The following is an 11,882-nucleotide window of genomic DNA, read 5'->3' on the forward strand; positions in this document are numbered from 1 at the left end:
ACTACCTTACCTGGCACAGCCCCATTGCAGCTCCAGCACCCTTGTGAATCATTAACAGGCCAAGTCCAGCTGCTCCTTTCACAGCTTCTCCTTTCACACAATTTTCTCTCCCAGCCCCCAAATGTTTAAGTCAAGCAAGGCCCAGACAGAAAAGTGTCAAAAAGACTTTATGTGAATCTGCTGACCACATGACAAGTAGCCAGAGCAATGGTAGGCAAATATGCCCTATCTCTGCACTCCTGGTGGCCAACTGGTCCTCCTTGCAAGAAGGGTTCCTGTTTGTCCTTTGCCCTGACACGCCACAGACATCCCTGTTCCTCTTTTTACGGACAGCAGTCTCTTTTGGGGCTTGCAATGGGACTTAACATAAAAGCACCCCTCAGTCTCCTTCATGAATTTCCGGCCCTTCTCTTTACTAGCGGTGTTTGGTCATTTGTGCCCCTGCAAGAAACTGCCATTCCCATGCTTTCCTGCTTAGTGCAGGGTGGAGTTTTCTAGTTTAAGGCTGGTGAAAGTAGGCGGGCACTGTAGAGTAGTCAGTCTTAGAGCTGGGACATAGACAAATGAAGGGGACAGGAGGGAGCAGGCTGAGGTATAGGTAAGAGCTGAGTACATGTGTATATGAGAGCCCAGCGTGAAGGCAGAGTGCCAGTACACGAATGCACAGCTGTTCGTGTGGCTGCCTGGAGAAGGATGTACCACAGCAGTGTATGTGTGTAAGAGGAACTTCGCTTGAACCAGGTCTGGTAGTGCTTCAAGAGGACTTGTTAAGGTGAGATTTTCAAGCATTTCTTGGTATCTGGTGTGGATGGTCTGGTGCCCAGAACTGTATTCACTGCTTATGCTCAGCAGCCTGAACTGGGAGATAATTTTTGTAAAACACTGTAAACATATGGATGCCAGTAAATTGCTACATGATTCCTCCTGCAGACAGAAGCTGTTGGTCTGGCTTAGAGGGTCGTTCCTGCTTTTCCAGACTGTCTCCTCAGTGCCCCTTCTCAGTATTTCCCACTAGTGACAGTCATGCCATCTGTTCTCCTCTGAATGGGCAGATGCTACTTCCAATTCTGCAGAAGCTGATCAGGCCAAATTGAAGAAGGATTTGATAAAACTATAAGCAACCATCAGTGCCATCAAAGACCAGCGACTGGGGCTTTCCTGGCACTAGATCCTCTTTGCTACACTACTGCCACTACAGTGACGGATCTGTACAGGTCTGGAGAACTCCCCCAGACTTGCAGGGCACTCAGCCACTGTCCGCATAGTGCGAGGTTTTGGGCTGTACTGTCACACCCCTTCCCAGACATGCACAGGTTCAACAATGCTGTACTCTGGGGACATGCTGCCCATGCTCAGAGTGTGTTTGGTGGGTATGTCTCCCTGGGGCTGCTTGCTGCTTTCTGTAATGCTCTTTCTTTGCCAGGATCAAGCTTTTCCAAGGCCCCTGTGCGTTTCTGGAAAAGCTTAAAACTCTGTTCATTTTTTTGCAGACTCTAGCTGCTCAGGCAGGCGGATCCCAGTTCTTTGCGTTCTCGTACATGTGCTGTGGGAGTCTTTAACATGGTGCTGCTCGATTGTTGTATTTTTCAGTAGTTTCTGTTCTTCATCCTTAGTGCCTTGAGATTCTTCCTATTCTTTCTGCTCTCGGTCAAATCTTGGCTCATCTCTCTGCCAGCAGACAGTAACAGTGTGCCTTTTTTCGCTCTGCAGCTGAGATTGTCTCAATCATTGTGGGCTGATCTTTACTCTGCAGCTCTGCGAAGGCTTCATATTTCACTTTTGCAGTATGAAATGAACTGAATCACTTGTGACTCTCGACGTTTGCTGTAGGGAAAATGTGGTTAAGCATAAGACCTTAGTTTAGAAACATCCCAGCTGCCATGATCGAGAGGTACGGTGGTAAAAAATAAGGTTATGTAATTAGTATTTCTTTCATATTAGGAAATGTCTGATAGAACCTCTACTGCTACCGCTCTGTGCTGCTCCTCTATTTCACTTCACCAGGCACACACAACTCATTTCAGTCCTTCTCCCCTCCCTGTGGGACAGACTGGTCAGGGCAACAATCATCACTACTTCTTACAGTGGTAGGCAAATAAGTCCTATCTCTGCACTCCTGGTGGGCAAGCTGGTCCTCCTTGGCCATTTCTCAGACAAACACCAAGAGCAGTCACAGGGATGGTCTGCATACTCTCTGAAATGCCTAAAACATCCAGCTGTCCCACTCTGGTTTGATTCAAGATAAAAGCACACCCTTGCTTCCCAAAAAAACTGAATCCATTCTCTTTTACTCATACTGAGACTATTCACACGCAAGTTTCCAGAGAAATAATGATTTCTGTGGTTTTAAATCTGCCTGGGTATCTTAACGCCAGTGTTCATGTCTGCTCAACAGAGTTTTTCTCAGTTAAGAGCTTCTGGCTATATTCCAGGAACTCTGTTGGGAGTTAGAATAACGACATTAATGGTGCCAGATGGAAGTGATATCATCAAAGTTCATTTGGAAGCCAGGACTTTTGGTAAACACTGCTGTATTCATTTGCAAGGAGGAAGTTGATATATGACTTATTTTTAAAACAGTCTTTGTTTGCAGCTCTTCCTAGGTTTGGTCCAAATGTCGACCTGAATCAGCTTCTTGTCAGTCCTGAACACTACAGTCCATTTGTATAACCAAAACAATCAGTGGGCTTCTTGTCCAGGAGACCAGAAGCATGTGGTCCCTCACTAAATGCACAGCCCCATCCTTGCAAGACATTACTAAAATAAAAATTCATATTGTGGTAGCACTTGTTGGCAACAACCAAGCTTACCCATTGGGCAGGGTATTGTCCTGGCTCTGAGAAATTATAATTGCTGCCTTATAAACCCTAAGCTCAAAACGCAGATTTTAATCTGCACAGCAGGTAGATTAAATAAACAAGCCAATTTATGTATATATGCTGGAGGGAAAGATGAGTACTGTTCCTAGTTGGTTAGCAGCAGTGACTGTACCTGGAAATCTAAACATCAGTGCTACAGGAACTGAAATCGTGGGAGGAGGCACCTCCATGCAAGTCTGAAAGCTTCGCTGCAGAGGGAAACTGAGGCAGGGCGTAAGGAGGAGGTTAGGGAAATTTTGGCTGGAACATTCACACATCACCATGAACCCAGAAGATAACATGGTAAGCACAGAGCAGGGAAGCAGTGTCTGCATTGTGGCCACCTGGGGCACACACTGTACTTCTGCTGCTTTAGTAGGGAGACAGCTGCGCTGCATGGGCATGGCTGCCTGAACTCAGTGCAATCGCGGGCTGCACAAAAGCAGTGTACAAAGCTATAACCTGGGCTCCAGTGCAGCTCTGTCCAGGAGGACTTCCAGCTTGCCCTGCAGCCCTGAAGGCCCTGCTTTCTCTATCCTGTCTTGCTGTGGAAGCACTTGAAAGGACTGACCATGACTGAGAACCACTAAGGTTTTTTAATTTTAGTTCACCTTGGGAAATGTAAACCAGTTGCACGGGCTAGAGAGGCCTGTCTCCACTGCAGCCTGGCTCGTGGTGACAGGGGAGCACGCCATACTGTGTGGACTTCTGTGCTACCTGAGGAGCCTGTCCCCAGGGGTGGCCAGTGCTGGGTGCACCCACCTATATTCAAGGCACAATCAGGCATGGCTGGGGGAGGCTGGGGGCGGGGAGGAGAGCGCACAAGAGAGGAGCAGTTGGCTTTAATGTACTTTTTTAAAATTAAGTGAATCCTTTCTGCCTCAGATCCCGTCCCTGACGGTGTACTTCCTGCAGATTCCTGTGCCAGCCAGTACTCGGGCTATGAATTGTCCCCAGGCAGCACAATGGACATTTTCCAATAATGAAGTCATCCTCAACAGCCAGAACAAGGAGCCAGTTTTGGGCAGACCTTTGAGTTGGACTAACGTGTTGTTAGTCTTCTCATAAAAGACATACAGGATGAGTGGGGTTGGAAGGAGGGGTAGCAGGAAACAGTCTTTAAAAAGGAGTTAGGCTAAGAAAGGGGTTAGTTGTAGGTGAGCCTGCCTACACAAAGATGGATGAGATAAACACTCATGGGCCTTTCTAGCAAAATTGCCTATGATGCTCTGATTGTGGAGGAGATATTGTTGTGCTTAGATTTATTAAAGTGCCAAATAACTTCCTTTGTGTCCTGGTTTTGGCTGGGGTAGAGTTAATTTTCTTCATAGTAGCTAGTGTGGGGCTATGTTTTGGATTTGTGCTGAAAACAGCGTTGATAACACAGGGATGTTTTAGTTACTGCTGAGCAGTGCTTACACAGAGTCCTTTTCTGCTCCTCATCCCACCCCACCAGCAAGGAGGCTGGGGGTGTACAAGGAGTTGGGAGGGGACACAGCCGGGACAGCTGACCCCAACTGACCCAAGGGATATTCCATACCATATGACGTCATGCTCAGCATATAGAGCTGGGGGAAGAAGAAGGAAGAGGGGACGTTCAGAGTGATGGTGTTTTGTCTTCCCAAGTCACCATTATGCGTGATGGAGCCCTGCTTTCCTGGAGATGGCTGAACACCTGCCTGCCAATGGGAAGTAGTGAATGAATTCCTTGGTTTGCTTTGCTGGTGTGCGCGGCTTTTGCTTTACCTATTAAACTGTCTTTATCTCAACCTATGCATTTTCTCACTTTTACTCTTCCGATTCTCTCCCTCATCCTGTTGGGGGGAAGTGAGTGAGCGGCTGTGTGGTGCCTAGCTGCCGGCTGGGTTTAAACCATACTCACTTTGGTATGTGAGTTTTTGCCTGTGATGACAATAAATGTTTCTTGAAATTCCAAAAATAATATAAGCAAAAGAAATGGAAACCTACATTGTATTTTTCAGCATTCTGGCATAAAAATAATTGTAAACGGTGGTCAAAGCAGGAGCTTAAAAGTAACAATGTGGAACTGTTGAATTCTCCACAAAAACTCTTTGTTCCATCTTTCCTCCATAAAAATTGCTGGGATCATGTCTGCAGGGATTGTGTACACTAAGTATACATTTGTGGGTACTGACTTATTTCAATACACTGAACTAACTCTTAAACTTTGATAAAAGTGCAGACAAGCTTTTCAGTGATCTTCTAAGACTACATTAGAATGGCTTACTGACAAACAGTGTTTTTGATAGAGAAAACCTTCAGCCCTGCAGTATTTATGTCCTTTCCAACAACACCTTGTGCTGTGGTTGTCACAGTATCATTGGTAGTGTGGCAGCTTTCCAAAACCCTGAGCCTGCAGAGGGATTGGCAGGAGCCTGATGCACCACATGCTGCCTTCTTCATGATCCTGTGATGCTGAACTTCCTCTGTCTCTGCAGGTCCCTTGCAAACGTGATGAAGTTTAGAAGGGTGCAGGTGCTCCTGATTCTGGCAGTTCTGTCCGTCCTTCTGATCCACTTCCTACCCTGCAGCAACAATGCCCCCATGGACGAAAAACCTTCTCCAGTCCACATCCTCATTCTCTCCTCCTGGCGGTCAGGATCTTCCTTCACTGGACAAATCTTCAGCCAGCACCCCAGTGTCTTCTACCTGATGGAGCCTGCATGGCACGTGTGGGTTAAGATGTACCAGAACAGTGCCAAAGTCTTACACATGGCAGTGCGGGACTTAGTCAGGTCGGTCTTTCTGTGTGACATGTCTGTGTTTGATGCTTACATGTCTGGCCGGAAGAAAAAGTCTGATTTATTTCAGTGGGAAACAAGCCGAGCCTTGTGCTCCCCCCCTGCCTGTGACTTATTCAGTCGCAGTGACATAATCACTGCAGGCAATTGCAGAACAATCTGTGGCGAGTACCCATTCAGCAAGGTGGAGGAAGCTTGTAAAACCTACAGCCATGTTGCCATCAAGGAGGTTCGGTTCTTTGACCTGAAAGTTCTCTACCCTCTTCTCACTGATCCGTCCCTGAACCTCAAAATCATTCACTTAGTACGTGATCCTCGGGCTGTGTTCAGATCCCGAGAGAATACAATGGCAGACCTGAAACGTGACAGTAACATTGTTGTGGGGTCCCAGAGGACAAAGGGAGAAATGGGGCCCTACAACACAATGCAAGTGATCTGCAAAAGCCACGTTGAGATTTACAAGGCAGGCAGGCAGGCCATTCCCAGTTTCTTGAAAGACCGCTACCTGCTGGTTCGCTATGAAGACATTGTCAGAGACCCACTAGCAAAGGCTGCTCAGATGTACAGGTTTGCAGAACTCCATTTCACACCAGAACTTAGGAAATGGGTGCACAACATCACCCATGGGAAGGGGCAAGGAGCACAGGCCTTTGATATTGGGTCCAGAGATGCACTAAGAGTATCCCAGGCCTGGAGGAACACCCTTCCCTTTCAGAAAATAGAAAAAGTGCAAAATGTTTGCAAGGATGCAATGGACTTGCTGGGCTACCGGCTCATTCAGTCTGAAGAAGAGCAAAAAAATATGTCGCTGGATCTTTTGTTTGCCCAGAAATTCTGAAGGCAGAAAAGCTGCTCTCTGCACCTACTCTCTGAAGGCTGCAGAGTGGAGAACTGTTTACTAGAGCAAAAGAGGACAGAAGTGCATGCATATGTGTATAAGAGTGCGTGCGTGGGTGTGCTATGCAAGGATGAGTAACACAGGAGCCCCGACTGCACTCATGAGAGCTTTCTCAGCAGCACAGGGTCCCTCTCCAACCCCTGGAGGCTCAGCTACAATGCAGGCTGAAATAATGCAAATCTGTTTTCCAAACTAGGTCCATGGTTTATGCGAAAGAGGAAGTATGTGTAGGTTGGAGCAAACAGAATGCCAAAGGAGTGAGACCAGATAGCAGAGCTCAAACCCCATGCAGACCACAGCTACATACTAGTGAAACCACATGGAGCAACTGCACTGCAAAGGAAGAGGAAGCTGAATAAAGAGAACATTATTTGTCATGCCGCCACCCAGGATATGCAGTGCCAGAAGAGAGACAAGGATGACCAGACATTGGTTTCTGGGAAGATCCTTTTTTCGGAATGGTTGAGTTTTCAAGCCCAGTTTTTCTTTAGCTCCATTCCTGTGCCTGGGCCTCCAGCCTTGGTGGTAATGTTGGGGAAATGTTTGTGTTCACTTAGTATATAATGGGAAAAGGGAATAAACCAGCTATAGTTGAAAATAAAAACTCCTGGGTTTGCATATGGGAATCCATTTCTGGGACTTTATTTTTCAGCTGAAATAATTCTGTCTTCTAGCTTTCAAAACCAAGAATAGTTGTTCCCCTGGGAGTTCTCACAGTCCACATATGTGACTGAGAAGAATTCATGCTAAGGTTGAGACTGTGAAGGCAAGGTAAGGACATAGATTCCATTGGTATAAATACTGGAACTGGGAAGATAGGTTTATGGCAGTGGACTGAAGAAGCCGAGCGGAGAACGGGAAGTTGTCCTATTGAATTATTTGGTGAGAGTATTTCCTGTCTTAGAGCACAACAAAGTTATGTTTAATAGACTACGCCATTCTCCACCATCTCCATTGGAGACGCCATTCTCCCACCTCCAATGGGAATATGTAGCTCAAACCTGAACAACAGAATTATTTTTACCTGTTTTTAACAGTGTTCCGTAAGACAAGGAAAAAAGCTTTTACCAGACTTGGGGAGTGAAATGCCTATAAATACCTCCTTCTAAACATCCTTTTTCACGTGTAAATTGCAGAGTCCCTTTAATATGTGACTATTTAACAGTACATTCAGATATTGCTCCAGAGCTGGAATATTTCCACTACCCTGCAGACAGCAAGGCAGCTGTCCTAAGGCAGGATCACAAGCATCAACAAGGGATGAAGCTCGATTCTGAGGATATGCATCCTTGGGAGAAGGTGATCAAGGCAAGGCTGGGCATTGGAGGTGGCTCCAGGCAGGATCAGGGTGTTCAGGGCCATGGGAAGCGGTGCTCCCCTTCCCTCTTCACCAACACCTCCTCCCAGCCCACCCCCATCCCCGGTTCGCTGCTCTGCCTCCTGGTGCTCCTCTTCCCTCTCTGCCCTGGCTGCAGCCCCTTGCCCCAAGGCCCTCTTCACTTTGTCGGTCAGCTGCCCTCCTCATGCCAGTATAGCTCTGCTGAGGAGTGCTCATATTAAAGTTGCCAGAAGGGCATTTGGTGCCCACTGTAGGAAAGTGACAATGTCTACCTGGAGGAATAGACCTCGTTTGCATGTTATTACAAACTTGCAGTATCCTCTGAAAAAAAAAGAAACATATACTGCTGAAATTTAAAATTAGGGGATATAGTGACTGTGTTCATGTTTGAAGGTGTAGACAAGAAACAGTGTCCAGTCTCTACCTATTGCGTGTTTGAAGAGTGACAGAGAAGGGTTCACCTTAACTGAATAGCAATCTCTAGTAGTAGGAAGAAGGTTCTTCTGACGAATTCACAGCAGCTGGGTTGGTTGGGTTTTTTTGTACCAGAGAATTAACGAGGGTTTTGTTATGTGCTGATTCTGCTGAGGGAAGTAGGGAAAGTAACCTTACAGACAGACACTAGCAGTTATGTTGGTTAGCAAGAGAAAGTAGCTGCTAGCTAAAGCACGGACCTGTGGAATGAATCAAGGAGCCATCCCCAGGCAACAGTCAGCGCTGAGACCACAAAGAGTAGCAGCCTAAAGTTGGAGAGCTTCCCAGCCCAGAAGCAGCTCTGTAGTCACCTTCTCTGGGGTGGGCATCAGCATTCCAGATCTTGTGTGTCCCTTTGGGGTAAGAGACCATTCTGCAGCAGTTAGGAAGAGAGTTGCAGGATGAATTGTGCAACAGCAAGCGGTGAGTAGGGGAGGTTAGCTGCACAGCAAAGCCGCTCTAGACGCAGAATTGGTCAGCAGTGAGAAAGATGATATAGGCAGGAGGGAAGAGCCTTTCTTTCAATTTCTGTTACATTCAGTATTATTGTTAAGTATTTAGATTTCACAGGATGGTGTTTTGTTGCAGCATTTCTCTCATCCATGAAATTGTATTTCTTCAAATACCCCACTGTACACTCATGCCTTATAAGGGGTGGGTGGGCAGGGGCAGACCTCAGCTTGTTACCCGTTAGCAGAGTTTTCCTGGTTTCTGGGTGCAGGACTAGATGAATGACAATGTTTCTGAAGGAGCCCTTTGAAATTGAATCCAGACATCTCTTACCACTGAACAGGGCCTAGCACACTGAATTATTCACTACTAAGTTTGTACACCATACAAGCTGAATTTCTCCTATAGCTGCTAGTGATTCCTTCAGCACAAAGTCAGTCACTGTCCAAGTTTCACTTTCAGTAATGCTTTTCTTTTGCATGAAGCAATCAGCCCTGATCACCAAGACTAAAAAGATTTTAAAGCACCTGTGGATGATTACAGGATGTTTGCTCCTCAGGGACATCTTTTTCCAGGTTTCTTTCTGGAGACCACTAAGATAGGATTCCTCTAAGTATGAATCCTATTGTTTAAAATGGAAAGATTTCAGGTGCTATTTCTGTATCTTTCCAGAGTCTGAATTTGTGTTTCATCATCTGTAAAACTGGAATAATACTGACTAAACTCAGAAGAGGGAGATCTCAATCTTGTATTGTGTAAATAAAGGTTTGAAGCTAGATTCATAAAGGAGACATCAGAAGTTGATTCCAACATTTAGGCTTTAGTGACATTTACAGATTGCCTGCTACCATAGCACTGTGGATAGCTATATTCCTAGAGCTAAACCCCTAATCCCTGCAAAGGGTGGGATGTTTTATATTATGGAAATCATAGACTTACTACTAGGGATCCTGTTGTTGAATGACAAATGTCATGCTGAGCAGGCAGCACTGGCACCATGGTAGTAAGTCCACTGAAAGCAGGACATCTTCCTTTACACAGTGTTTATGCAAACAGAGCAGGCAGGCTGGCATAGAGAAGTAGGACTTGTACTGCACCAGAGAAGTGCAGAGCTGCTGTATTCCTTTTAAAGTCCCTTTAAAATGGACCTTAACTCAACATATTCAGCTAAAAGCACGGAGTCTCAGAAGCCTGAGACTTCTTACTGAAGTCATAGTAAAGAGCTTCCTATTTTAAGTGCCAAGAAGCCTGTTTCTGAGCAAACATAGACTCTTTTCAGTACATTGCTAATTGTATCTCTACATTAACCAATGTCAGCTTGAGTGGCATAAGTTTTATAATGAATACTTGTTTTTAGTGGACTTGATCAATTCCATGTATCAAATTTTTAGCTGAACAAAAACCTTCATAGTATTTCCAGTCATCCAGTAAACAAATGACATAAAAATAACATACGATGCATTTTCTTAATGTACTGTTTTAAAAATTACTTTAACTTCTGCTTCCTAAGCTTAATCAGAGAAAAAGCAGGATCGTTGATTTCCGTGTATCTTTACTGCCCTCCTTTAGCTATGTTTCCTCAATACAACAATTGGCAAGATTTTATTTTTTCTGGAAGCACCAAAGCCACACAGTGTGGTCACATGAAAATTTAAAGTTGTCTTAATGCAAGCAAAGATGACTTAAAATACTTTTTGGAGGAGGAAAAAACCAACAACCCCCCCCAAACTTTCAAGATGGTGAGCATGACGTTTAAAACTACAGCTACATCCTTTGGCACGTGCATAAAATAAAGATCATGGATGTTTGCTTAGAAACAAATGTCAAGTTTACATTGTGCAGGTTCAGAAGAGTAAACTCTGCTTTTATACTGATGAAGTGTAAGATGGAGAAGTCACCAATCAAAGGGACATTTAAAAACCAACTCTTCGGTATTCCTGTCTGTTGCTCTTCAACCTGGTGCATGCAATCAGTTCTGCACTGGTAACTTTAGTTATGAAAGGCCAGAATTCATCGATTTTGATGAACGGTGGCTAACTCTAAAAGGAAGCAAATCGGAAATACCCAAATTCCAGATAATAGTTTGCAGACCCAGTATTTCTGCCTCTGGAATTGTCTTTAATTCAAAGTTCTGCCATGCACATTGCCACTCTGCTCACCATTCCAGGTTTACAAATATTGCTGCTCCGGGCAATAATACAAAGAAACTTGTGTAATTCTTTGAGCCACGAAAAGAGCGTTCCTGACACTCCCTGGTAATACAGGGACCTGATATGAACATGGAAAGCCAAACTGTCTCCAGCATGTTGGAAGGAATGTAACCATGTCTTTGGTAAGACAAAGCAGAGAAAACAAGGATATTTATCATGTGAGAAGGCAGAGCCAGAATGGCCTGAAGCAGAACCGTACGATATAGTGACATCTCCAGGTCCTGTTAATGGGAAGGTGGACTGAAGAGACCTAGACCCATGTGTCTGCACAAGCAAGAGTGTATCTGTGGATAAGCAGTGCCTTTCAGCAGTTAAGAACAGGTGGAAGAGGGCAACCTTGAGTAAGCTGTGCTCTTTGTGTCTTAGTTCCTATGCCTACTGAGTGCACTAAGTGCATATGGAAGGGTTCTCAGTGTTAGACAACATGTTTGTATGGCTCTGCAAAGGTAAAAGCACTATATGCAGACTGAGAAGTTTGCATTGCCTGTCTGACTAATTGCCCTGAAAAAGACAAACACTCTTAAAGTGTCACTTAGAATTATAAAAAGATACCTGATCTTTTTATGTCACAGCCATTTAATGTGTTCTACCTCTTACTTTGAATTCTAGAGCAGCTTTGGTTAAACAAGACAAGCATTGCATTGTGAGGTTATGGTGCTGCTGAGATGTGTACACCACCCAAGCTAGAATGGGAGTTTTTGGCTGCAGGAGGTGATGGGTCTCCTGTTCATGAACCTGCTCATCAGCAATCCTTGGATTTCAAATCCAGCTGGTAAAGTTTCTAATTTTTAAAAAATCTTACTACTTTATTTGCTATGTTGTCTTGCACGCTCTTGTTAAGTGCTTGTCTGGTCTTCCATACAAGTCTCAAGTAACCAGTCTGAGCAGCAT

The 11,882-nt window shown here is 45.0% G+C and overlaps 1 protein-coding gene across 1 annotated transcript; it reads left to right on the forward strand.

Annotated features, from left to right (window-relative positions):
* Positions 1–5,355: 5,355 nt before the first annotated feature.
* On the forward strand, positions 5,356–7,098 carry CHST4 (carbohydrate sulfotransferase 4). The gene has a single exon (XM_075160735.1). It carries the CDS (start codon positions 5,424–5,426, stop codon positions 6,456–6,458), a length of 1,035 nt encoding a protein of 344 aa, XP_075016836.1. The 5' UTR covers positions 5,356–5,423; the 3' UTR covers positions 6,459–7,098.
* Positions 7,099–11,882: the final 4,784 nt, after the last annotated feature.

This window comes from Calonectris borealis, chromosome 12, assembly GCF_964195595.1.
Source record: "Calonectris borealis chromosome 12, bCalBor7.hap1.2, whole genome shotgun sequence".
Classification (NCBI taxonomy): domain Eukaryota; kingdom Metazoa; phylum Chordata; class Aves; order Procellariiformes; family Procellariidae; genus Calonectris; species Calonectris borealis.

Excerpts from the sequence above, each read along its gene's own strand:
- CHST4 (XM_075160735.1), top strand. The coding sequence starts at position 5,424 with ATGGACGAAAAACCTTCTCCAGTCCACATCCTCATTCTCTCCTCCTGG.